Here is a 26271-nt window from a genome sequence, read left to right on the forward strand (position 1 = left end):
GGGTCCCAGGCCAAAAGGAACCCAGGTCGCCAGGCCGGAGGATGTCCTAGTCCTCACCCTGGATCCTGCCCACATGGAGACAAGACCCGAATGCATCTGAGCCCCTTTGCCAGCAAACTGTGGCTAATTAGTTACAGCGCGCAGACAAGGGCCCCCGATGCTGGTTCCAAGACCACCAGAGGCCTCATGGTTGCCGTGGGGGCCCTGAACAGACCCAGTGCCCGTTACGTGCAGCTGAAGTCCCCCAACGCCAAAAGGCGGGGGTCTCTGGACCAGCCCAGCAACCGGGCCCAGAAGCTCAGGCAGGCAGCAGGGCATCCGGTTCACCACAGGAGCCCTGGCTAGTCTCTACGCCCTGCTGAAGACAGGCGCTCCCCCCCGCCCCTGCAGGGACCGTAGCACCTGACCACAGGTGGGGTCTCCCACTCCACCGGCCCTGGCCTCAAGGCTGGCGCAGGAGCCGAAATCCGGCCAGCAGATTTCAGAGAAAGCGGGATCCCCACCCTCATCCAGCCAGGCCTCGGTAACACAGGTCGGGTCTGCCTCCTCGTCCACCACCAAACCATGAATGGACGAGGCCTTATTGCAAACAGACCAGGCGTACCAGCAGCACCCTAAAGCCAGGTGCTCTGACAATCCGACCAGGTGAAGGTTACTAGGTCAGAAGACGAGATCGCCCCCAGGTTGGAGACTGGCCTTTATGCCCACACCTCCACATGCAGAGTTCGGTATGATGGTTTGAGACTTGGATGGGAATTAGGGGAATGGGCTCAGCATCCAGATCCCCTGCTTGATCCCCTGACGATGGTTTTTTCAGCTGGCCACTGTCTCCGTTAGCCTAATTGGCCTCGGGGGTTGTTGTATGGATAACCTGAACCAAGGGAAATCCTCAAATACTTAAGTTGTCAGAGGAAGGCTTAGATACAGGTAGTCCTCAACTTACAACCACGATTGGGACCGGAACGTCGTTGCTAAACGATGCAGTCGTTAAGTGAGTTGTGCCTGGTTTTACAACCTTTTTTGCCATGGTTGTTAAGCAAATCACATGGTCGTTAAGCAAATCCAGCTTCCCCATTGACTTTGCTTGTTGGAAGCCCCCTGGGAAGGTCGCAAATGGCGATCACGTGACCCTGGGATGCTGCAACCATTGTAAATACATGCCGGTTGCCAAGTGCCTGAATTTTGATCACGTGACCACGGGGACACTGCGACAGTCATAAGTGCGAGAACCAGATGTAAGTCACTTTTTTCAGCACCGTCGTAACTTCGGTCGCTAAATGAATGGTTGTAAGTTGAGTACTACCTGTACAGACCTACTAATCAATTACTAACTGCACACACATCTCATGACCAGGGTTATTTCTTGAGGCAAAGCTGTCCTTGCATTCATCTATGTTTTTTCTTCAAAACATTGAGGAAGATAAACAATGAAATGAAAGTGGTTTTGGAGGCAAAAAACCAGTTAACGCTTGCTCACCTAGTTGCTTTTAATCCAGCAGTGGTGGGCTTTGCCTGACCCCGGGCAGCCTCTGCCCATGGCACACGCCAAGAGGGCCTTTTTGGGGTGGCCCCACTGCCTCCGAGGTGAGCCCTAGGGCTGTTCTCTCCACCGCCCACCTGTTCTTCAGCTGGAACGGCTGTGCCCGGGCGGTTGCTGCAGCTTGTGGTCTGGCCCCCTTCACAGGCATTGCCCCATCCCTGGAGCCCCCCTCCCCAGCAGGCTGCCCGGCCTCCCAGTTCCACTGTGCCTTTTCCGGCATCTGCCTCGAAGCCGCCAAGAGATGCGATGGGGTCGCTCACTGCCCAGGTGCCACGGATGAGATTGGCTGTGCGCCTGCAAGCAGCATCCCGCCGCCTGGCATCCTCAGGTAACAAAGGAAGGGGGTTTCCTGGCCTTTGCCAACCAGTGCCCCCTGGTCGCATGACTGGGCTTCACGCCACTGAGGGGTCCAGCACTCCGGGGTCAGGCCAGGGACAGCTGGCATCAGGTGACGTTGGCTGTGGGGTCCATTTTCCTGCAAGGGGGCAGAGGAGGAGGAACTGACTGCAGAAGGTGACGTTTCCCCAGTGCCTCTCTGGAAACAGGACTGGAGCACCCAGCCAGCCTCTAACCTCTAGGTTACCCACCTCTGGGGGGCAGGCAGCAACCCTTCCACCTACTGTAGGTCTTCGCGAGGTCTCCTAACGAAACCTCTTGCGGTCTCTCTTCCAGCCCGTGGACCTCAGAGGGACCTTCGCAGCCCACTGCGGTAAGAAGAGTCCTGCTGGGAGTCTCGGGGTCAAGAGGGGCTCCCAGCCCCACGTCCTGGGGTCACCTGGCTGTAAAGGAGAGGAGCTCCATGGGAACAAGCAGCCACAAGCTTAGACTGGGCGGGGAGGGCCCTGCTCCCGGCTCTAATGTCCAGCAAGACTTCAGTGGGGCCTGAGCTAGTTGTGACTGACCGGGAAAGGGGGCCTGGAGTCAGTGGGCCCCATGTGCAGCTGCTACTTAAAAAGCAGGGGGATCCTGAGGCAGGGAACTGGAGATAGCGTTGCCGAGATAGTGCCCTTAAAGACATCTCTGACAATACCATTCTTGCCACAGTTCCGATCACTGCACCTTCGGGGTATTAGAGAATGAACGGCCGCCCCAAAGATTAGGGGCTTGAGCAGCCTCCCTGCAAAGGAAACAGCTGAGGCTTGGCAGGTTGGAACCAAGGGGGAAGGAGAGAGACAGAGAGGTCCACAACATCACGCCTGGCAGAAATGATGTTGCCTCGCTGGCATCCATTGAGGCAAACTGCGGGGAGATTCAGGGGGTCCTTGTTCACGCTGCACATACAGTGGACCGGTGGGCTTCAGTGGTAGCCACTGAGAGCCAAGATGGCCGCCCGGCTTCTTCTTCAGAACCTCCAGAGACGGAGAACCCACAGCCTCCGTTGGAAGACAGCTCCCCTCTTGTGTGGATCGTACCCTCAGGAAGTTTTTCCTTATACTGAAAAGACACCTTTTCAGCAGCTGCAGCTTCTGGCCCTAGTTTCTGTAGCCAGGGAAAAATGTTCTTGCTGATCTTCCTTTTACTGAGCTCAACACAGCAACTGTCTCCCAACTGAGGATCCCAAGGGCTTCAGCCTGTCCTCACAGGGCACGTCTTCATACATGCAAACACATATGTATACCCACCCACCCACCCACACCCACACATACACACACATGCTGTTTCTCACCTTTGATCCCGGCGCAGGTCAGTTCGTAGCATGAGAGGAAAACGGTGCTCTGGTCCTCTCTTCTGAACAGGCAGGTCTGGACTGGCCAGAGCCCCAGGTGCCACCTCCTCTTCTCCTTCCTTGCAGGTGTCCCCGAGCAGAAGGCCGTTGCCATTGCCTGAGGGCTACAGCCCCACTCCACCAGGTATGGAGAATTATCTCTCTCTATATGTATTTATTGAGAATTTTTACATAGCTAAAAGACAAACATAAAGACAAAAACGAAGGAAGGAAGGAAGGAAGGAAGGAAGGAAGGAAGGAAGGAAGGAAGGAAGGAAGGAAGGAGAGAGAGAGAGAAAGAAAGAGAAAGAAAGAAAGAAAGAAAGAAAGAAAGAAAGAAAGAAAGAAAGAAAGAAAGAAAAGCAAAACAGAAAAAGAGAGAAAAAATAATCAGAAAAAGCAAGTGACTTCCAACCTTCTTTTCAACAGTTATAACAAACTCGTTATCCCTCCTCTCTCTTGGTGTTACAAAAATCCCTTCAGCCCCTTATTTAATCCTTTTTCAATCATAAAATCCATAAATCATCAGTCCGCTTTTTTCCATTTTCAGCAAAAAGTCCATAAAAGGTTTTCAGTCTTTTATAAAAATACTTATTGTTTTACCCCTGACCAAACAGGTCAGTTTTGCCATCTCTGCCAATTCTGACATCTTCCCAATCCATTCCTCCATTGCGGGAGTTTCAGTATTCCTCCATCACTGTGCATATAATAATCTTGTTGCAGTTACCATATATAAAATCAGTCTTCCATGAGTCTTTTCTAATTGGCTATCCATAAGTCCCTGTAGAAAGAGTTCTCAATTTTTCTTGATATTGATCTATAAAATCCTTTGGATCATTGTATTTTTATCCAAAATCTGGCTTTTTCACAAGTCCACTATGCATGATAAAATGTCCCTTCATATTTTTCACATTCCCAACATTGGCTTGAAGTATCTTTATACATCTATGATAATTTCTCTGCTGTCATATACCAATGGTACATCATTTTATAAAAATTCTCTCTTAAATTATAACACAATGTGAATTTCATCCCATTTACCTACATTCTCTCCTATTTATCCACCTGTATATTATAACCAAAATTCATAGCCCATTTTCTCATGCAGTCTTTGACTTGAGAATGAGTGGTACTTATGACTGATCCTCGAAGTTCTGGCTGTCGCAGCGCCCCCACAGTCATGTGATCGCAATCTGGGTGCTTGGTGTCTGGCTCGCATTTATGATGGTTGCAACATCCCGTGGTCTCATGATTGTCATTTGCACCTTTCCCTACCAGCTTCCCACAAGCAAAGTCAATGAGGAAGCTGGCAGGGAAAGTCGCAAATTGCTCAGGTAAGGCCCTGTCACTCTGGTGCTTCTTACCTGGGGCTCCTGCCGCTTCCTGCTTAACAACCCATCTTGGGATTACAACGGCAACCAGGGCTGCCAGAATTGTTGTCACTAAGCAATACGGTCATGTGACATCATGTTTTGCAATCACATCACTTAGTGACACCAATCCTAGTTCCAATTGCCGCCATAACCCAAGGGGTACCCGTAATACTGACGAAATATTCTTTGCATATTTGCATTATCTGTTGTCATAAAATTTCCATTTTGTAATTATAGTATCATTTTCTTCTCACTTTCTTTTCTCAGTTTATGTGCTAGCCCTTTCCCTGACTTATTTGCTAAGTCAAAATTCTTCTGTTTAGCAAAATTAATTTTTGTTTCCATTTCTTTAATTACTAGCATTGAAAGCTGGCATTGTAAAAGTTTAATTTGCTGTGAGATATTTTTCCTTCTTGCTGATCTTTTTAATTCATCCTCTTTCACTTTTATCTCAGAATCTTTTGCATCTTTTCCTCTCTCTGTCTTTTCAATTTTCCATTCTGCTGTATAAATTGTCCTCTAATAAAGGCTTTGCTTGCATCCATACTGTCCCTGTGTCTGTACCTTTATTTTGATTAGATATCTTAAAAATCCTTTCAACTCCTCTTTATAGTCCTCTCTCATTGATTCTCTTCGTAACAAAGTCTTATTTAGCCTCCATCTGTAAGTTCTGCCTTTCCCCTTATATGTCAAAATCACTGGGTTATGATCTGAGAAAGTTTTTGGTAATATCTCTACTTAATTAGCAGATGTAGCTAGTTTCTTAGAAGTCCAAAACATATCTGGTCTTCTCCTCAACTTCACCCTTGCTGACCTCATGTACTGGTGTAACCATAACTGAGGCCAGATCTCTGCAGGGCTTTGCTCCTCTGAGAATGCTAAGGACCTTCGCAACCTCACAGAAGTGTTTGTGTCAAGGAAGCACTCTTCTGCCTGGGGGGTTACAGAATGGCGCATCATACTGCCCTAATACTTTGCAATTTTGCACCCCCTTGCCCAGCTTCCTGCAATGAGCCCCTCGGCCTGGAGGATGGGCGCATTCACTATCAGCAGTTGATGGCCTCCTCCCACCAAGAGGGAAATCCCCCGGATGCTGGACGGCTGAACATTGTGCCCAACATGTGAGTGGTGCAGGATTGGAGCTGCCTTGAGGGAGAAGCCAAACACAAGAATTCTGGTGGAACACCACCTGCAACTAGAGGCTCTTAAGCCATTATCTTGGTTTGCGCAATACACTGAACCCATCTAGTCAAATGGGCTGGGTTTGCACACATTCCACCAAACTACTGAGGCTTACACTAACAAGCTTAGCACATCATGGGAATGTCATCTCTTGGTCTTCAACTTGTTCAGGATGTTGACTTGATTGAATACATTGGCATCCCCCACCCAATTTCTATCCACAGGTTATGGAAGTGCATTGTCCCAAAGCTCTTGAGATGTAGCTAGGGGTCTTGAGGAAGTGTGTGTGTCTGAATGGCAGGGAAGAGGTTGAGTGTAAACTAAAAGGGAAAAGGAGGAGTCCCCAGGGCAAGTAAAAATTTGTTGGCCCAACTCCTGATCTCTTCCATGTCGTTTCAGTATCTTTCCTCCTTTGAGTGTGGACTAGCAGAGAAGTTGGTTGAAGAGAGCAAGGAACCACCAGGGATGATTGAGTTATTATTGGTGTAGGCAGACTATTCCCTGGCCATTGTGCTCTCTAACCTTCCTCAAGCTGGTACCTTCTAAACAGTTGGGTGAAAACTCCCACATTCCCAGTTTAGGTCCAATACATCTGGAGAGGATAGGTTGGGGTAGGCAAGTCTTCTCTAACCAGCGATGGCTTCCTAAGGTCTGTTTCTCATTAGCTTTCTGAATCACATTAAAGAAACATGGGTTCCTGCACAGCCAATGTGATGGGGGGATTCCAAAGAGAGAATGACTCGGTGGGAGCATGAATTGAACATCATCCCTTACCAATTATTTGGGTCTTCTAACCTGGCTTTTCAGGAGAGAAAACAAAAGTATTATGGGAGCTTGTACTACCCAGGGAAGGCCTCCAGAACAAGACTTGGTCCAAGCTGATGTTCAGAGGTTACATCTATTCTGCCAGTGGTGTTGACCATAGCAAACTTTGGTCCTCCTCTTCTTTTTCCAGTCAGAACATGAAGCCAGGATGGAGCCCCCGCCTGTCTGACCCCAACCCATACTTCCAGGTGGACCTCCTCCAGCCCTTCTTCATCACTGCAGTAGCCACCCAAGGTGGAGGCAGGTCTCAGGGATACGTGTTACGTTATCGCCTAGTCTACAGCAATGATGGGGTCCATTTCTGGAACTACACCAGACCTGGATATGCTCCATCCCTACAGGCTCAGGTATGGCCGCGACCCATTTCCAATCAGCCTGGTCTCCCTGTTTCCCTATCCCAGTGTCTCTGATCCAAAGAAAGAGCAGGGCTCCTTTTCTTCCCCCACTATATTCACTTTGTGGGTGTTGCCAAATCCAAGGGATGATTGTGAGTGTCACAAAAGATGGAGGTGGCTTTTAATGATGTCTTCTCTCCATGGATTACTTTGTTCCTCCTCTCCGCACTCCTTCTCTCCATCTTTAAAAACCTCCCTTCTATGCTCTTTTCTGCTTTGCCAAGAAGACGAGGTGACTCCATATTGCTGAACCGCCATTTTGTCCTCTCCTGCCTCCAACCTCTTAAAATCCCTCCATCCTGCAGATTCTGGAGGGAAACTCGGACAGCAGCTTTCCGGCACGGCAGGAGCTCAGCCCGGCCATCCTGGCCCGTTTCCTGCGCTTCGTGCCAGTGGAGTATCACCAGAGCATTTCCTTGCGCCTGGAGATGTTCGGCTGTCCCTGGGGTGAGTGGAGGGCGGGGTGGGGATGTTGGGGGTCTGGAGGCTGGAGAGATGCTGCAACGCATGGCTGCACTGGGAGACAGAGCATCTCCGAGCACAGGCAGAGGAGCCTCCAGTGCTGCTGAACAGGCCCAGCCACTCTCGCCAACGGGGGGTGCCATCCCAAGGGCCAGGTTTCCCCCGCCTGTCCTGGGGCATGCAGACAGGGCATGGGGCTGAGGCTGGAACAGGCTCACTTTCTGGGGGGGGGGGCATCTTCCTCTTCTTTCCCCTGACCGCTTGGTTCTTTCTCACACAACACAGAGACAGAGCGGGCCGTGGGCCTGTTGACCTCTGCCAGCGGCAGCCGAGCCCCAGGAATAGTCCGCACTAAACCCACAGCAGCCCCATCTCCTCCAGAGAAGCCCACTGGCACACCGGGCTGGTTGCCACCCTTCACCAAGCCGGAGGCTGCAGCAGTGGTCACACCTTCTCAGCAGGTCCAGAAGACAGCCCTGCCTGCTGCCTTGTCCCCAGCGACCCCCGGCATCGCCTGGCCCACCTCTCGGCCGGTGGCGACTCCTGGACCAAGTGGGGCTTCAGGACTGCCCACCTTCCGCGTTCTTCCACACCGACCTGGCACCCCCAGCTTGAGGTCCACCTCGCCAGGTGGGGCGGTGTGCCTCTAATACAGGCCTGCGGGTGGGAGGTCCAGCCTGGGGAACCCAGAGTGTGGCCGCCCACCGGCAGGGGAGAAATCCATTCCGGGCTTGCTGGGGTGGGCTGGCGTGACTCAGAGGGGTGGTCTCGGCCCTCCTCAGTGGGCCCTTCTAGGTGTGTGGGTTTGGTACCCTTTGCAGGGGGGTTCTGGGATTTGCAATCCCGTCCCATGGAGGGAGGATGCCAAAAGAAAGGTGCGTGGCCTGGGCGGGGAGAGGTCCCTCAGGGCATCTTCCAAGGCCCTTCCTGGCAGCTGGACACTGGGCAGACACAGAAGAAAGTTGGGCTGCCAGCTGCTTCTTTGGATCGTGCCCTGTCCAGGCTCATGGCCGAGTTCTGAGCAGAGATGTCTCCGGTCCAAAGGGGAGGGAACATAGGGGCTCAGTACAAGACACGATGATGTCACACGCACCATGATATCATTTGGGAAGTGATGTCATGAACTGCATGAGGTCTCTTGCCCCCAGATATCCGTGGAAGGGACAGGCACGAGCCCCCCCATTTCAGCTTCCTTGCATGGACCTTCTGGTCTGCCACTCAAGGGACCCTGCCCCCACGCAGCCCCTGACCCACACGTCCCTCTCTCTGGCAGGGCCAACTCTCATCCCCAGCCCTGGGATGCCCCGGATCCTCTGCACACAGGGGCAATTTGCCTGCGAGGCGTTCGGCTGCGTGGAGGCCGCCTTTGTCTGCGACGGGCAGCAGGACTGCTCGGACGGCTCTGACGAGGTGCACTGTGGTGAGCGTGCGCTGAGCTCCCCCCTTAGTCCCGCTGCCGCTCCTGCTCCTGCTCCTGCCCGATCCAGGGACAGCGAGATGTTCTCAGGAACTTGGGGAAAACCTTCAGGTTACCCCCAGCTTCTCAACCCTGGTGTCCTACCACTATGTTGACTTAGCTGCAGGACTCCCCGGCAGCAGGGTTGTTGCCCTTCATCCTGCAGCTGAGGTCCACAACATCTTTTGGTTGATGGCTTCAGGGTCTGCCTGCAAGGGGTTGGGGGACTTCACGCAGAGTCCACCTGGGAGGAGAAGGACCTGGACTGCCCAGATCTGAACCGGAGGGGGTGGTTTCCCGGTGCACTAAAAGCATCCGGCGAATGGCTGGAAACACCCATTGTGCTAAGCCTAAAACGGGGTTTGATTAATAAACCATTGTTAAACTATGGTTGAGCAGTCCAAGGCTTAGTCCACTGATCAAACCAGCCAGTTTCTCCATGAGTCTGACCTGTCTCTTCCATGTTGTTGTTTGCAGGGGGCCCCACAGCTCCCACTGTCCCCACCATGGCCCCCCTGATTCCAGTGGGTCCCCCCAGTGCCTGTTCCTCCAAGCAGTTCTCCTGCAACAGCGGGGAATGCCTGACCCTTGAGCGTCGCTGTGACCTTCGCCATGATTGCCAGGACGGGTCTGATGAAGCCAACTGCGGTAGGTCGTTTAGGAGGGGAGGGATAGAAAGAGTGGTTGTTTCCCCCTCCCTCCCTCCCTCCCCCTGCCCGCCGCCCCCCCCAAAACACCTAGGGCGTTTGCTTAGTGTCTGTGCTCTGCCAGAGCAGCAGGCCTGAGATTTAGCTTGGCACCACTTCAGGCCACGGATGGCATTTCCGGGGGGGAGGTGTTTCCCCTGGTCTTGGGACCATGGCTGCGTGATACCCTGATCTCAGCTGCCTCCTCCTCCTCCTCCTCCTCCTCCTCCAGTGGACTGCATCTTGTCTCCGTGGAGCACCTGGAGTGAGTGCAGCCGATCGTGTGGGCTGGGTGTGACCTTCCGGCGCCGCAGCCTGCTGCGCAACGCTCTCCCAGGAGGACGGTGTGACCGTGATGAGTTTGACAGCCGCTCTTGCTTCCTCCGGGCCTGTCCAGGTAGCTGCCCTGCGTTTCCTTCCCTGCCCTGGCACCAAGGGTGGGTTTGCCCAAAAAGGCCCCCCCAACCTATTCGTGGGTTTTCCCAACGCCTGGGTTCTTCTATGTGAACCATTAGAAAAGTTGGCCCTAATATTTTGCACCAGGTGGTGGAACCCGGTCAGATGCTGAACGTTGCAACCTGATTGCATAATCTTCTTTAAGGTCTAACCTTGGCAGAGTTTAAAGTGAATATTGGCTCCTGCCAAACAGCCGGGGAACTCAGAGCTTTATGGCTGAACACCAGCACTGCACGCAGACGGTCTCGGCAGAATGTTTGGGAGGAATGAGAAGGGCAAGATCCAGAGAGGGCGTGGCAGAGCCAGCCTGGCTCTTGATGCCCCGCAGGGAGATCAGGCAAGGGAAATACTCCTAAGGAGAGCAGTTTAGATACAAAATGCCTCCCCGTGGTGCTCCTTTCACTTAGAGCAGTGTTTCTCCACCATGGCCGCTTGAAGAGGGGTGGACGTCAACTCCCAGAATTCCCCAGCCAGCCGTGCTCTTCAAGTGGCCAAGGTGGAGAAACACTGACTTAGAGTGTCATTCACTGGGAGATTTGGGGGCGTTACGATAAAGGGAGCAGATCTCCTCTGGGCAGGTGGGTTGGGAAGCGAAACCAACCCCAAGAGGAAGTTGGTTGCAGCTCCATTCATCTGCTGGCTGGGAGTCCCAAGAGCAGCTCCTCTGTCTTCACCGGGGCTACTTCTGCCTGCTCTTCCCTGCCCAGTGAACGGGGCCTGGGCCTCCTGGGGCGAATGGTCGGACTGTGACGCTGAGTGCCGGGGGGGTGTGAGGAGCCGCACCCGGATCTGTGCTGACCCCCCACCCAAGAACGGCGGGCAGATGTGCCCCGGAGATGCCGTGCAAATGGAGGCGTGCAACCAGCAGCCCTGCGGAGACGCCCGGGGTAAGGAGGGGTACTGGCCGGAGCTGAGATGCAGGGGCAGGGATGGGGCAGTGGGGACAGGGGAGAAAGAGAGGGGAGAGGCTCAGGAGCACCCTCCGAGGAAAGAGCGCTCTGTGCATGCCCAGGGGACAGTGGGTGCCAATCCACTGGTGTTGCTTTTCGAGCCCAAATGTCACTGCTCAGGTCTTGGCGGCTCTTCGTTATTCTGACTGCCTTTTGGGGGCTCTGAACTCTCCCCACGCTGAGGGCATCCTGATCGCTAGGCGAGGAGAACCAGAGCACACTCAGGGGTGTCCACAGGGTACAGTCAAAAAAGTCAAGATGGAGGCTGTGGTGGTGCAATCAAGCTTGGCCTGTTTTTTATGTGCATCATCATGTGCAAAATGGGCGAGCTTCAACTGCATTGTCACAGCCACCATCTTGACTTTTTTGACCCTATGCTGCTGACACGCCTGCATTCTGGCTTTCCTGAAGGGGGGAGCAGTTATGGGGGTTGAATTAAAGAGCCAGCAGAGCGTCTTCCTCGTGTTCTGCCCTATTGGTTCTCAGGCCCAGTCCACCAGGAGCCACCCTTGGCGCCACCCCGCTCTACCCCGTGGGATGTGCACCAGACCGTTCGCTGTCTTGGCTGGGAAGGATGGGAGATGTAATCCTGCAAACCCAGAGGGAGCAGGTGGGGGGCTGCCGGGCTCAGGGCCCCCCCATTCCGTGGCAGTGGAGCTAGCTCTGCGCTTTCTCCTCCCCTGCCCTGCCGCATTTCTCCGCAGACTGCGGCCCAGACATGGTCTTCGTGCAAGCTGGACACTGCGAGCGCGGCCTGGTGGATCCCTGTCCGCAGACCTGCCGACAGCTGAGCGTCAAGAGGAGCTGCCAGAGCAGCTGCGTGGAGGGTGAGCCCCGGCCCCAGTGAAGCTCGCCCCACTGCCCCCCCACCTTCGCAGCCCTTGTTCCCAGGTGTGATTCTCTCCCCGCTTGGGCTCCCGCAGGCTGCCGCTGCCCGCCAGGCCTCTTCCTGCAGGAGGGCGGCTGCGTGAACGTCAGCCAGTGCCACTGCTTCTTCGACCAGGAGCAGCGCCGGCCGGGGGAGATCTTCCTGCGAGACAACTGCAGCCAGTGGTGAGCTGGGACGGACCCCGCCGCATGGGCGCCCTTCCTTTCGGGAAGCTGCTGGGGTTGGGAAGCGTGGGCCGGCGTGCCTGGGGGGTGCCCTTGCTGGGGATTGTCAGGGGGCTGCTGGAGGGTTCCCTGGTGGGCACGGTTGGGTGGGTTCTTGCGCGGTTTGGACAGAGGGCCCTGAGGGCCCCTTCAAACGCCTAAATGCTGGGATTCTCCGAGTCTGCTAGAAAGCAGAGGAACATCTTGCTCAGCAGCTGGGGAGACCTCGGGTTAGCCCTGCTTTAGCTGTCAAGCAGTCGGCGCCTTCGATGTGGGATGTTCTTCTGCCAAGGAGCAGCCTGCTAGGGGTACATGTCATGCTAATGCTTCTTGGGGACCCAGCAGATCGAACGTGCTCAGAGGGCTGGAAAAGCAAGCTCCAGTTCAGTGTTTTCCAAACTTGGCAGCGTTAAGATGTGTGGACTTCAGAGTTGTGGGAGCTGAAGTCCACACACCTTAAAGCCGCCGGGTTTGAAAACCCTTCTTCAGTTCATGGCCAGCTTTCCCCAACTTGGTGTCCTCCAGATGTGTTGGGACCACATCTCCCAGAATCCCTAGCCACCGTGGTTAACTGGGAATGGTGCCTGAATTATGGGAGCAGAAAGCCCCCGCTTTCCCCCATTGTTCACCGCTGGGCCTAAGGCAGCGAGCGTGCGACCACAGGAACTCATCTCGCTTGAACCTGGCCCTTGACACCCAGCGCCACGGTTCACCTTTGCAGGGAAGTCCCTCTGTTCCCAGTCCATGGGGCAAAATGAGTGCCTTCCCCATCAACTGTGGGTGTGGTTTTCCTGGCAAGGATCCCGAAGGGGCTCGGCACCACCTGGTTCTGAGATTATCTGTTCGTTTTGCATCAAGCCAGCTGCCCTGAGCTTTTCGTGATCTCCCCTCCAAAGACTGACCAGATCTCTTCCTGGCTTCTGAGCAAAGGCAACCTTTTGCACACTATCCCTGGGTCAATGGGTGGCACCAAATGTTGTACCCAATATTGGCCACGTTCTGTGGCCCCCAAGCCCTTCCTCTTGGGCCTCAAGGCAGAGGCAAGCCGACCTAAGGGTCAGCCCAGAGCTAGCCACGGGGCCGCTGAAGCTCCATCTCGTCCTCGCACAGCGTTTGTCTGGATGGCGCCGTGACCTGTGATTCGGTGGCTTGCCCTGTGAAGTGTGGCTGGTCAGCCTGGTCTCCGTGGACACACTGCAGCCGGAGTTGTGGAGTTGGGATGCAGCAAAGATTCAGGTAAGGGCGTGGGTGTCCTACTCAGCATCCGTTCACCCGGGGCTCCAGGGGCCATAAAAGATGGTTTACGTGACCCCTCGAGATCCAGGGGAAGTCAGGCTGAGGAACGGCTGTGGGTTTTCCTGCACAGCAGGAGGGGCGTTGTCCCTTCCTCACTCCCACTGGGCAGCACTGCGCAAGCACAGCCCTCCGTAGAAGCCCTCATGACATCACATGCGGCACGACATCACTGTGCAAACCACATCCTGACATGTAGCAGGACACCACCACCCACCGCCGCCCCCAAAGATGCCCATGTATTGAAAACGAAAAGCTGCCTTTCAGGTCTCCCTTGATGTTTCGACCCTCAAAGCTGTCCTCCCTCTGCAGATCCCCCTCCAACCCAGCGGCAGCCAATGGCGGTGCCCCATGCCAAGGAGATGCCCAGGAGGTGCGTGAGTGCCATACAGCCTGCACCACAGGTAAGAGGAACAGGAACGCCTGTCATCACTTTCGGCATGGCAGGCTCCTCTGCACCAGTTGGATACCCACCCCAAGAGTCCAGAGTTTCTGAACCCCTCTCTCTCCTGGCGCCTACAGAAATGACCTTCCCCTGGAGCGAATGGACTCCCTGGTCCCCCTGCTCAAAGACTTGCTTCTATGCCCCGGACGTGGTTGGCACGCGGAAGCGATTCCGGCACTGCAACGGCACCGCGCAGGCTGTGGGGTGTGATGGGGAGACCACGCAGGAGGAGGCCTGCGATACGCCTCTCTGCCCAGGTGAGCAGCCTCAGAGGCACCCCTGGACACGGGGGTGAATGTGGCTGGAGTCTGCCCCCGCTGAGGCCAGATTCGCTCAGCCTAACACTCAAGATTTAGCTCGGCCTCCTCCAAACCGTTGTCCCCCAGTTGTGAGACTATTGCTTCCATTATTCCCCCCCCCTCCCCCCCCGCGTGGCAGTTGGGAAGTTTTAATTTGGCAAGCTCCTTTCAGGGTGCGCAGAAAGGTGTACGGCTTCCCCTCTCTTACCCCAGTCGGGGAGGGAGCCGTGGGAGTTAGTTCCCACCCAGTAAGAGGAGACCAACCTGGTTTGAAGCCTGCCAGTGACCACCCCAAGAGGCAGATGGAAGCCAGCTTTCCCACCCACAGAGGGGGCCTCCCCAGCTGTGGAGGAGGAGGCACAAAAGGTTTGAACTTGAACTCTGCCAAGTCATTGGAATCTTTTCATGATGCTTTTCTACAATAAATCGCTTATTGGAAGATCCTAAATCTTCTGTGCCTCCTTAACTGGTTTCAGCCCAGCCTTGTCAGGAAGACGCCTGGCCGGAGGACCAACCTTTATGCCACTTAGCTGGGGCTGCCCACTCACGAGAAGGAGTATAAGAGCCTCAGGCAACTCCTGCAGTTTTTTCAGGGGAGGGGGAAGAGAACTTAGGGGACCACAGCAATGGTCCAGGGAGGACCTCGGGCTGGAGGCCATGAAACGTCTGTTGCAAAGCTGGGAGGGGAAATTGGACTGGGCTGCTGTGAGAGGACGTGACTGGCTGGAACAGGAGCATCCCCCGTGGGCACTCTGAGTCTTCGTTTAAGGTTAAGCTCAGCTTTGACTGAAGCTTTCACGCCTGTTTCCCACAATAGGGGTTGGTGATGTGGGGCACTGTGTCCCACTTCCAAAGCCAAAGGGAACCGACCCGAATTCTCAGCCCTGCCCAAGGGAGATTGCCTCTGACTGGGTCTCGAGAGCCCAGCCTGAACCCCCGGGCTGGTCGTGATTCACCAGCCCCCCAACTTCTCTCCGCAGTGGAAGGCATCTGGACCCCCTGGGCCCCCTGGTCCAGGTGCTCTGTTCCCTGCGACTCTGGGGTGCAGACCCGCAACCGGACCTGCTCCAAGCCTGCCTATGGGGGGCCAGGATGCTCCGGCCCCCTGATCCAGACCCGAGATTGCAACACGCAGCCCTGCAGAGGTATGGGTTGGGGAGTGGGCAGTGTGGATGTGGTGTGCTGAGACGGGGGACAAAACTGGGGGGGCAGCTCAACCAATACCCTTTCAGCTGCTTATTTTTCATTTTAAAGGAGGGGGTCTATAGTCTGATCAGCAGGAGGAGAATTTAACCCCTTCTCCCCACTCTGTTCACTCCGACACACTGAACCTGTATCAGCCGGAGGAACAATATTGTATTTTCTTAATACATTTCAGGAGCTGCTTGCAAGTCTGCCCCTCCCCCCCCCACACACACACCCCGAGGCACCCTCTGGTCTTGTGTGCCAAGAATTCGGGGTAGCTGTTTTCACCATTATGCACTTACACTCCAGCCAACACTAGCCGTGCTGGCTGAGGAGACAGAGGTCATCCAGATGGAAGAACTGGTTGCTCAGTCCCTCGCCCTCTCGCCCACCCTTCTCCCTTGAGGGCACCGTTGCCTGCGGCAGCCTGGCTGAAGCCCCAGTTGCTCCTCTGCTCTTAGCGCAGTGCCCGGGAAACATGGTGTACCTGACGGCCGAGGAGTGCCAGCGGAAGGGGGGTGCCTGCCCCCGGCTCTGCCTGGACCAGGGCACGCAGGTGGAGTGTGCCTCCCACTGCCAGGCGGGCTGTCACTGCCCCGAGGGGCTCTTCCTCCAGAATGGCTCCTGCGTGCAGCTCAGCCAGTGCCCTTGCTACTATGAGGGGGAGCTTTACCAGCAGGGCAGCTCCATCCCCCGGGACGCCTGCAACAACTGGTAGGAGACTGGCACCCTCCCTCTCTGGCCTTGCAAGAGGCCTGCTTTTGGGGCCCTGACCCAGGGGTGGCAGCAGCTCTCTTTGGGGCCAGCCACCACCCACAGGTGCCCTGGGTGCTCCAGGCATCTGGCTACCCTGCCTGGTTGGAACCGGGGGTGGATCCCCAGAGAAACGTGAGGCCGATGGCTTCGGACTTACCCCCCCGCCTCCCGCCCTGAGCGTGCTTCTTCTCCTTTCTAGCACCTGCATGGATGGGGAGATGGACTGTGGCACAGAGCCCTGCCCAGGTAACCGCAGGCGGGGAAAGAGAGGTCCTCTTGCAGGGGGGTGGGACACAGCAGGTGCAGGCCCAAGGTCATGACCTTTCCCACCAGGGGGCCCAGAAGGACCCAAAGCCCTCCCCTTGCAGCCAGGAGTGGTTTTGACCGATTGGTTACTGGGGAATGTAGACGCTGCCCTTCAAAGCAACCCTTTCTTAGAGGTGTGAGCCGGAACAGTGGGTGGGGGGGCTTGGAGGGTTCCCGGGGGGGAGTTAGCTCTGGATTGGAGGCATCCCTCAGAGGTCTGAGAATGCAGTTCCCATCGCCCACTGCCCTTGAGAGGGGATAATGGGAGTTTCAGCCAGTACAGTGCTACGGCCAATGAATCTGCCTTGTCCATTGGGAACGGGCCCCCCTGGGGCCCTGGAACTCTGCCAGGGCTCCACCCAGCTAGACAGGCGGGCAAATGCGGGGGCTCCCCGAGGGCTGCCTGACCTGCCTTCTCCTCCTGGGCAGCCGACTGTGGCTGGAGCGCCTGGACGGCCTGGAGCTCCTGCAGCCGCACCTGCAACGTGGGCACTCGGCGGCGCCACCGTTCCAGCTCTGAGCCCCCTGCCTCCGCAGGAGGGCAGCAGTGCCAGGGGTCCAACGTGGAGATTGAGTTCTGCAGCCTGCAGCCCTGCCAGGGTGAGAGAGGAAGCGGTGGGGGGGGGCAGAGGCAGGAGGCCAGCAGGGCCCCCCTGCCAAGCGATGGGTCGGAGCCGAGACCCAGGCCAGCTTCGGGCTCGGGCTCCGTGTTTGCCCTTCCCGGGCCAGGCCAAGGCAGGGCTGGAGAGTTCAGCACCTTGGGGGGCAGAGCACGTTTGCTCTGGCGGGTGGAATGAATCAGACAGCCGCGTTAAGCACCTTGTGAGCCTTGGTTTGGGCCTGGTGTGTGCTGTGTACACCGGCACTGTGGGTTATGTGGGGTTAATGTGCTATATGCACACAGCCGGAGTGTCTTTGAGCGCGTCTAGAGTGCTTCTCCCAGAAGGGGCCAAGAGAGGCGCAGAACAGGGGACCTCCCGTGGGCCGGTCTCAGTGTGGTCAGCTCCAGAGGACGAGGGACAGGCCAAAGTGGGCAGGGGAGGCACAGGCCCTTCTACATTGGGGGTCAAGAGGTGCCGGTTTCCAGCCCCCTCAGTCTCCTTCCACTTTCTGCCCCCCATACAGGCCCCGGCATGGAATGGGGCCCCTGGTCTGAGTGCTCGGTGCCCTGCGGGGGGGGCTACCGGAACCGCACAAGGGCCAGCCCCACTGTCCTGGGCAGGATCGACTTTGCCACCTGCAACCTTCAGCCCTGCACAGGTGAGCCCGGTGGCTTGGCCGCTGCCTTCCACAACAGCAGAGCTGTCACCAGGTGTGGTCAAAGAAGTCAAGATGGTGGCCTCGGCAGTGTGATCGAAGTTCCACCTGTTTCTACGTGCATCTCAACACAGAAAAAATCGCTCTGTCATAACCCCCCCCTTGACGTTTTTGACCATATCCTATGGGCACCTCCAGCTGGACTGATGCGGGATGCGGGAAAGGGGGTCTTCCATCCAAACAGCCCCCTCTGCGTCCGACTCATTTGCCACCGCTGTCTCACAGCTTCTGCCCACGGGTCAGCCTGGGCTCCCTTGTGCCTTGCCAAGGGGTGGGTCCTGGGGGGGCTGCAGCTGGAAAGAGGCCCAGTGGGCTCCCCTTGCAGCAACCTGCTTCTCCAGATCCCGGATTTTGCCTGGGGTCCTAACTTCTCAGGCCACACCGTAGCACGTGGCTCGGGTGAGACTGTGGCTCGCCACAGGCCGAAAGCTGCCAGAGTGGCCAGAGCTGAGGAGAAGGCAGGCAACCCATCTGTAGCGCAGAGCTTGCGCTGAGACCCCAGCTCTTGGCTCTGTTGGATTACAGCAGCCCCCTCAGTGTGGCAGCCTGGACCACAGCACCCATCACCCTTAGTCCCGGAGGGTGCCAGCTGGAGATGGGGCTTCCTTCTCCGACCTCCTTCTGTCTTGTCCCTTCCAACCAGGTGAAGTGCCCGGCATCTGCCCAGAGGGGAAGCGGTGGCAAGAGTGCGCCGACGGGCCGGCCTCCTGCGCGGAGCTCAGCACAGAAGTCGGCGCTGGCAACAGGGCTTGCCAGCCGGGATGTTACTGCCCCAACGGCACCGTCCTGCTGGTAAAGGTCCTGAGCGTTTCGGCTGCCCGTCTCAGCCCAGGAGAACCGGGCCAAACCCTTCCTGCTGCACGGCAGACTGTGCCCAACCTTAAAGCTCTTGAGCAGCGATGGGAAGGTGGGGGGGCAAGGGGGCCTCTCCCCTCACGTCCTGGGAAGGGTGGGAAGCCTCCCCTGATTCCTTGAGGACCAGCGCCACCAAAGGGGAGGCAGCAGCACATGGAGGAGAGGAGCTGGGGTCGCCAATGCTGCTGCCTCCCCTTCCAGAACAATCTCTGCGTGCCGGAGAAGGAGTGCCCGTGCGCCGTAGAGGGGATGCTCTACGCCCCAGGTGAAGCGGTGGCCAAGGGCTGCGAGAACTGGTCAGTCTCCTGCGGCTGCCCCTCCTGCTCATCCAGCCTCTTCCCTCCCATCTCTCTGGCCTGACACACGTTTCCTCCCTTCCCACAGTTCCTGCATCGCTGGGCAGGTGGGCAACTGCTCCCGCACGGCCTGCGGAGACGGTGAGAAGCCCTCCCGGGAGCCCCGAGGCTGGGCAGGTTCTGACTGGGCCCATTGACAGGATCAGATTCCTGATCAGGCCGATTCTGGGCTGGCTTGCCAAAGCGGACATTTGGCAATCAATCCGCCAAGAGGCTCTCTTCCCGCCCGAGGCTCCCGTCTTGTTCTCCTCGGCTTCAGGGACCTGTGGGGCTTTCCTCCCTTAGACTCGGTGTCAGGTGGCAGGGGAGCAGGCATTCAGCCCCCACAAGCCTGGCCTGATGCCTGCCCAGCTCCTCCTCAAAGTGGGGGAAGAGTCCCCAAATGAACAGCCTGGGCTTTCCCATCTAGGGTGCCAGGGACCCTCCTCCTGGGCTGCCCCACATTTACACCCAGGGAACGGCTCTCGGCGAGCACAGCCTGGAAGGGTCCATGCCTCGCTCTGGTTTTTGAATTCCTAAAACCAGGGAGGAAGGCCAGGGGCGCTGCCAGCCTCAGGTGCTGCAAGAAGTGGAGGCCCGGCTGGGCGCTCTTGCGAGCCCGGGCGTGCCTGAGCCAGGCGGGTGTGCATTTCCCTGGAAGCGTGCCCCCATGGCCCTGTTCGAGGGAGGCTCAAAGGAACTTGTGAATCCGGGGGGCAAAGGACCCCGCCCCACTGTCTCCTTGCTCCTCCCGTGCCAGTGAACGGCCAGTGGTCGGAGTGGACCCCCTGGAGCGAGTGCTCAGCGTCCTGCGGGCTGGGACTGCAGAACCGCTACCACTTCTGCACGGATCCTGCCCCTTCCGGGATGGGGCTGCCCTGCCTGGGGCCGGAACGGGAGGACAAGGCCTGCCAGACCCAGCCCTGCTCCCGTAAGTGCTGCCTGTCTCTCTTCCGGAAGGCCCCCGCAGCCAGGGTGAGCAGCGAGGCTGGGCCTTCCCCTCCGGAGGGTCCAAAGAGGGAGGAGCGAGGGCCCTTCCTTTCCCGCTGAGGGTGAGCCGCGGGGCTTGGGGGTGAGGAAGGGGTCTTTGCCCCAGGAGGAGACCCTGTTTGCCTGGGAGGCTGGCGGTGGGAAAGATCCTCCTCGCCTGAAACCTCTGGGAACCACTGGTCCAAGAAGATCTGATTGCACACCCCTCGCACACCCATGGACCAGAGTCGCCTTCACACAACACGCTCAACTCAATCTCCCTATTAACCCATGCCCTGGGTTCACACAGTGAACTAGCCAGGGGGGTTGGATTTGCAGAACACACCAAGATGGACACACACCCTGTCCAGTATGACCACTAACCGAGTTCAGGGTATTGTGTGAATGAGCAATTAGGTCTTTTCGGACCTGTCTGGGGGCTGCGTGACCAAAGCCGCTTCTGCGCAGGGAGTGGGGGCTGGGGCGCCTGGAGCCCCTGGACCGCCTGCACCTTCAGCTGCGGGGGAGGCATGAGAAGCCGGAGCAGAGCCTGCGACAGCCCTTCCCCCCGGGGAGGAGGGGACTATTGCGAGGGGCCGCCCACCCAGGTGGATTCCTGCAACCTGAACCCCTGCCCAGGTAAGTCGGAGAGCTGCCAGCTGCTGCGTGGGGGGGGGCAGCGGGACCATCTTCCTTCCCGACCTTTGCAGCTCTGGGGCCTGGAGAACACCCTGACCTGGGGGGTAGGCTGATCTAAGGCCAGCTAAACCGCCCTCCCTGCCCCCCGGAGACTGGAGCCTGTTCTCCTAGTCTAAGCTGTACCACGTTAGCCGTGGGGGAGAGTAAAGCGAGGGGAGGCTCTTTAGGGGGGCCTCCGTGGACGTGGCATGTCCTCCTCAGGATCCAGAAGCAAAATGCAGACTGTCTCGTGTGAATCCTGGTCTCTGTGATGCAGCTGGGTCCCCCCGTTTTGGGGGGGAGAAAATGTCCCCAGGAGGGCTACTGTGGAGGGGGCTTCTTCTCATGCCTGTCTTTTCTCACCACCCCCCAGCCCTGGACTGCTCTGTTCTGGAGGACTCTGCCTACAGCAGCTGTGGGCCCCCCTGCCCTCGCTCGTGTGACGACATCACGGTGAGCACCCCAGTGGGTCTTGCCTCAGGCTGCCCTGGCAGCGCCCCCAAAGACCCTCACCCTCTTCTTTGGCCAAGGGAGATTGGAGAGATGCAAAGGACCTGAAGGGGTCTCAGGCCCTGCATAGTTGAAGCGTGACAGGTTACCGGGGGGGGGAGAAGGGGGGTCCCAAATGCCTGGTCCCCTGAGTGATTCCGCCAACGCTTGTTGGGGAGGGCAGGTATTTTCAGTCAACAGTTCTTCATTGGGCACCTTGGGCTGAATTGCGGGGGGGGGGGCAGCGACGGGGGTTGTAATAGCATTCACCTGCTACTCACCTGTGGCAAATCGCTAAAAAAAGTAGCAAGCGTGCATACATAGGTGTGACAGAAGCAGGGATGACCTCACGCATCTTACAGATTTTATAATCTTCCGACATCGTGATGGCATTTGCCCCAGACGCCCGCTGTTGCTTATAGGGCTTCCTTCCAAAATCCCAAGTCGGATCCTGGAGTGCGACATTTAAGGAGGGTTCCATTCCCCCCGGCTGGGGAATTCTGGGAGCTGAAGTCCACACAACTTCAAGCGGCCAAGGCTGATTGAGAAACACTGGCCTAAAGGTTTCTGCAACGGCCACCCAGATGCGTGGGAAAAGTGGAAGGGGAGCCCATTGTGTGAAATAGCAGGCCTTGGCACTTGCGGTGTTCGGTTTCTGGGGATCGGTCGTTCTCATCACACCCAGTCGACTTCTCCCCGGTTTAAAAACTTGAGCCACCCTCTTTCCCCCCGCCCCCAGCACTGCCTGTGGGCTTGTGAGCCAGGCTGCTACTGCACCGGGGGGAAGGTCTTGCACGGGAACGGCTCAGCCTGCGTGGAGAAGCCGAGCTGCACCTGCCTGGACCTGCGCAGCGGCCGCCGACACCTGCCGGGGGAAGTCGTCCCTCGTGCCGACGGCTGCAACAACTGGTGAGCCACCAGGAGGAGGCGATCCAGCGAGGGGGGCTCCGTGGTGGGCCGTCCCTCCCGATTCCGGCCTCCGACCCCCTTTCTCTCCCCCCAGTACCTGCTCCAACGGGAAGCTGATCTGCACCAACCAGGCCTGTGCGGGTGAGTGCCCCAAAGCCCGGCTGGGCAATGTGCACGCAGGGTCCGTGCTGGTGGCAACAGGGCAGGACAGAGCCGGGAGGAGCGACCCCCTTCCTGGGGTTCCTTGGCATGTCACTTCTCATTTTCACTGTGCATTCAGAGGAACAGCCCTGGAGGGGGGCAAGGCAGCCTTCTCCAGACCTCTTCCAACCTCACGCATCACCCCTTTGCTTGCTGCCCTCTTCGGGGTGGGGGGGGAAGAAACCCCAGCCCTGGATTTAGTGGGCCTAAGCCACCTTGAGGCTTGGAGGCTCTTTGGGGGCATGCCCTCACCTCGGGGGGGGGGAAGGCAGCCAGGGGAACTCATGACTCCCTTGGTGCCCCTCCAGTGCCAGGCAGCTGGTGTGACTGGGCCCCATGGAGCCCCTGTTCCAGGACGTGTGGGAGCGAGATGGTCACCCGCTACCGGACCTGCGGCTGCCCCAAGCCCCAGCACGGGGGCCAGGAGTGCGAGGGGGTGCAAGAGTACCATGGAGACAGTGGGGTCCAGCTCCAGAGAAAAGCCTGCCCCATCACCACTTTCTGCCCAGGTAACAGCCTTGTGGTTTCCTTCCCAAATCCCCGTCATCCCTGGAGGGCTGCATTCATACAACCTGCTCGGCCAGGCTACCCAGCAACTGGATGTGCCCAGCTGATGAAGCCTGGTTAGCATTAGCCTCAGTTTGTTACATGGGTTAGCGTCCTGAGATCTTCAGAAAATACGTCTGTGCTTGTAAAAATGCTTAACCACGGGCTTTATTCCTCAGTTTTGTGGATTGCACGCTACACACTAAGCTGTAAAACACACAAGAAGGCTCATATTAACTAAGGTTAGCGTGTCGGGTGAAACAATTTGCTAGGTCTTCAGCTGAACACAGCCGTGAAGCCCCAGAAATCTCACCAGGGTCAAAGCATCCTGCTGGGTGAATGCAGCCACTAGGCTTTTAACCGAGCTGGTTGAGGGGGGTGGGCAAGCGCAGCCCTTCTTGGCTCGTTCCCCATCCCTCCGGCCAAGGGAGGTCTCGCTATCCCGCCCAGGTTGCTCATCCCGCACGGAGGTTTCCACTCCTGGATTCGTGGGAGAGGATGAACGGGTGAGCTCCTCAACTGCAGGCCTTTTGTGCCCCAGGAGAGGCTGATGGTTTATGGTGGATGCAGACCCCCGCCCCACCCTAGGGTTGTTTTATACAGTAGCCAAAGCAGTGATGTTTTGGGGCTCTTTGGCTCTTAGGGACCCCTGTAAGGCTTCAGGTTTTTATCATTTTATATATTTTTTTCCCGTTCTTCTTTTGCAAATGACTTTGCTGTACACAACCCAAAGTCCACATCAATTGGGGCCAGTCTAGAAACACTCTAAATAAATGAATACAGGTAGTCCTCGTTTAGGAACCACAATTGGGACTGACAACTTGGCCATTAAGCGAAGCTGTCACTAAGTGAAGCAGTTGCTGAGTGTGCTTATGGCCTTCCTTCAGCTTTCCTTTGCTTTACAGACCTGCGAAAGTCATAAATACGGGCATTGGTCACAAAGTTACTTTTTCATCACCGTCCTAACTGTGAATGGTCGCTGTCCGGGGCAGTCACTAAATGAGGACTACCTGTACAAGTTGGGGGGCTCCAGCCACTATGGCCTCATCAAATGTCCCTCCTGTGTTTTGCGTCCTGCAGTGAACGGGGGCTGGTCCACATGGAGCATGTGGTCTCCCTGCAACGCCTGTGATGGCGTGTCCACAAGGAGCAGGGAATGTAACAACCCCCCTGCCCGGTTTGGGGGCACAGTCTGTCCCGGAGAAGCTCAGCAGAGCCACCTGTGCCATGACGGAGTCACTGCCTGTGAAGGTGAGAACGAGCATCAGGGCGTGGGGAGAGAGGAGGGGCTGGAGGTGTGCCAGGGTGAGGAGCTAGGAAAGGAAGCCCCGTGCTGTGCAAACACGAATTTGGCAGGAGAGCACCCAGCCGACCTCGTCAGCGTAAGCAGGGCTGCCCCCCCAGTGCTGAGGGGGGGAGGCGGAACGGGGTGTGGATCCAAAGGAGCAAAGCAAGGGAACCCCAGGGGGCCTTCACTCGCTAGCTGCGGACTTGGCAGCCCTCCTTTTGCCCACATTTTGAGTTGTTATCGTTTGTATGAAGAACTTTGGGGAAACCGCCGAGCCTTTTCACAACTCGCGGAGCATAAGCCGTTCTTAATATCAAAACGCAAATTGGGGAGGGGGCCCCAAATCCTCCCGGGTCATTCTGGAGCAAGGACTCACCCCCTCGCTTGGGGGGAAGATCTAGAGGAACACGGGGAAGGCTTGCCTGAAAGTGTGGGAGGTGTGACGACTTGGGTCTCCCCAGACTGTGAGGGGGGGCAGGTGGCCTTCCCCTGCGGCAAGCCCTGTCCGCGTACCTGTGAGGACCAGCAGCCTGACACCGCCTGCTTGGAGAGCCCTGGCTGCCAACTCGCCTGTGCCTGCCCAGACGGACAGCTGCTCCAGGATGGGTGGTGTGTGGCCCCCTCCCAGTGCCACTGCAAGTACCAGGTGCCCTGGCTGGGTGAGTCCAAGGCGCTCTCGGGGAAGGAAAGGGTCTGCTTTTCCTGAGGGAACGGGCGAGGGAAGCCCCCCGGCCGAGGGGCCGAGAAGGAGGGTGACCGAGACTGGCTGAGTGGCACCTCTGGCAAAGTTTGTTCAGAGCATCTGGGAGGGTCAGTGAAGACCCCCACCCTGTCCTTTCAGTTTACAGTGCCCTGGGGGCGAGGGGGGCACTTCCGGGGAGATCTGGGGGTAACTTAGGGCACCCAGCCTGAGCAGCGGGGGGCCAGTGCCCGCCCAGCCATCCGACCTCCCCTCTCCCACACAGGTGCCCCCGAAGAGCAGAATGTCTCCTCCTGGCTGGGGCTCCCTCAGTGGGAATATGCTCAGCCAGGGGAGACCGTCTACGGGCCCTGCCAGAACTGGTGAGTGTGGCCACGCAGGGGCAGGGAGTGCCCAACAGAACCTGGGGGCAGTTTGCCTTTGCAGTGCATTCTCTGAAGATTAAACCCCCGAACAACCCTCTGCCCTTCCAGCACCTGCATAGCTGGGCACCTGCAGTGCCGGGCAGACCCCTTGTGCCGCCTGGACGGCGGATGGGCCGGCTGGGGACCATGGTCTCCCTGCAGCCAGAGCTGCGGGGAGGGCGCCCAGTTCCGCTTCCGGGAATGCAGCAATCCAGCCCCCCAGAACGGAGGCCGGGGGTGCGCAGGCGGCGGCGAGCAGCAGAGACCCTGCTGGCACCGGGAAGACTGCCCAGGTGAGGAGGATAGCCCGGTTCCACATGCAGTCCCTTCCGCACAGACGGCTAGTGTGTGACAGACCCTTGCTCCCTCATGCGCTTCTTTTCTAACTGTGGGGAATCCCCCTGCCACACAAGCCTCCCCTCGCCTTCAGGGGTGGGGCTATGCAAATGTGTTCTGGGGAGGAGCCTCTCCCATTCCCAGCCTTGCCGCCTGTGGGCAGCAGGGGGTCCCGAGACAGCCAGCCTTGCCGTGAGGGGAAGTCCCCCACTTCTTCCCCCATGGTTTCTCTGCCCCTGAGAAGGGCAGCTGGCCTGTCCCCCAGAAGCCCCCAACCCAGGGGTGGCGGCTAGGCTCCAGGCTTCAGCCAAACATGCTGGCACAGACCCGGGAAGAGAGTCCGGAAGCAGCAACTGCTTTCTGCAAGGAGTTCCCCCAACGTCCTGCTTTCCTTGCATCCAGCAGAGGAGGAAGCCTGGGACGCCTGGACCCCGTGGGCCCCCTGCAGTGTCTCCTGTGGAGGGGGAGAGCAGGTGCGCAGCCGACGGTGTCGCCAGCCGAGCTGCCAGGGCCTGGCCTCCCAGAGCAAGACCTGCAACACCCATGTCTGTCTGGGTGAGTCGGCTGGGGGCACCCAACCCATGGCTTCCTTGTGGCCTTTCTGGATCCAGCCAGGCCTTCTTTGCACAACACTCATAGCCCAGCCAGTCAGAAGCCTAGTGGCTGCATTCACATGATATCTAATGTTGGCTCGGTTTAACCCTGTTCTGCAGTTTGTTCATTTTCATGACTTACATGCTGTACGGATCCAGCCAGCTGGTTAGTCTTTAGTTCCATATATTGTGCAACTCAGAAAGTGGTTCAGCAGGTTGTGTGAACACGGCCACAGTGTTGCAAC

At 57.4% G+C, this 26271-nt stretch overlaps 1 protein-coding gene across 1 annotated transcript in view; it reads left to right on the forward strand.

The window, feature by feature from the left end:
• The window catches only part of SSPO (SCO-spondin), an 83846-nt gene that overhangs the window by 31388 nt on the left and 26187 nt on the right, over positions 1 to 26271 (forward strand). Inside the window, exons 44-78 of the mRNA XM_088150507.1 lie at positions 80 to 302; positions 1629 to 1868; positions 2213 to 2249; positions 3333 to 3390; positions 5619 to 5739; positions 6756 to 6972; positions 7326 to 7467; positions 7768 to 8112; positions 8756 to 8902; positions 9416 to 9586; positions 9857 to 10021; positions 10788 to 10967; positions 11735 to 11857; positions 11954 to 12083; positions 13233 to 13358; positions 13728 to 13819; positions 13938 to 14117; positions 15140 to 15304; positions 15806 to 16058; positions 16300 to 16346; positions 16836 to 17006; positions 17532 to 17666; positions 18367 to 18515; positions 18780 to 18874; positions 18963 to 19015; positions 19674 to 19844; positions 20934 to 21013; positions 21789 to 21958; positions 22053 to 22099; positions 22468 to 22668; positions 23786 to 23956; positions 24455 to 24652; positions 24959 to 25055; positions 25167 to 25390; positions 25836 to 25988. Of these exons, the coding sequence (XP_088006633.1) occupies positions 80 to 302; positions 1629 to 1868; positions 2213 to 2249; positions 3333 to 3390; positions 5619 to 5739; positions 6756 to 6972; positions 7326 to 7467; positions 7768 to 8112; positions 8756 to 8902; positions 9416 to 9586; positions 9857 to 10021; positions 10788 to 10967; positions 11735 to 11857; positions 11954 to 12083; positions 13233 to 13358; positions 13728 to 13819; positions 13938 to 14117; positions 15140 to 15304; positions 15806 to 16058; positions 16300 to 16346; positions 16836 to 17006; positions 17532 to 17666; positions 18367 to 18515; positions 18780 to 18874; positions 18963 to 19015; positions 19674 to 19844; positions 20934 to 21013; positions 21789 to 21958; positions 22053 to 22099; positions 22468 to 22668; positions 23786 to 23956; positions 24455 to 24652; positions 24959 to 25055; positions 25167 to 25390; positions 25836 to 25988 (5277 nt within the window). The remainder of the gene's footprint in view (positions 1 to 79; positions 303 to 1628; positions 1869 to 2212; positions 2250 to 3332; positions 3391 to 5618; positions 5740 to 6755; positions 6973 to 7325; positions 7468 to 7767; positions 8113 to 8755; positions 8903 to 9415; positions 9587 to 9856; positions 10022 to 10787; positions 10968 to 11734; positions 11858 to 11953; positions 12084 to 13232; positions 13359 to 13727; positions 13820 to 13937; positions 14118 to 15139; positions 15305 to 15805; positions 16059 to 16299; positions 16347 to 16835; positions 17007 to 17531; positions 17667 to 18366; positions 18516 to 18779; positions 18875 to 18962; positions 19016 to 19673; positions 19845 to 20933; positions 21014 to 21788; positions 21959 to 22052; positions 22100 to 22467; positions 22669 to 23785; positions 23957 to 24454; positions 24653 to 24958; positions 25056 to 25166; positions 25391 to 25835; positions 25989 to 26271) is intronic.

The sequence above is a fragment of the Python bivittatus genome, unplaced genomic scaffold, assembly GCF_059951505.1.
Source record: "Python bivittatus isolate LINGU-HERP-01145 unplaced genomic scaffold, Pbiv_v1 ctg000610_np1212, whole genome shotgun sequence".
In the NCBI taxonomy this organism is placed as follows: domain Eukaryota; kingdom Metazoa; phylum Chordata; class Lepidosauria; order Squamata; family Pythonidae; genus Python; species Python bivittatus.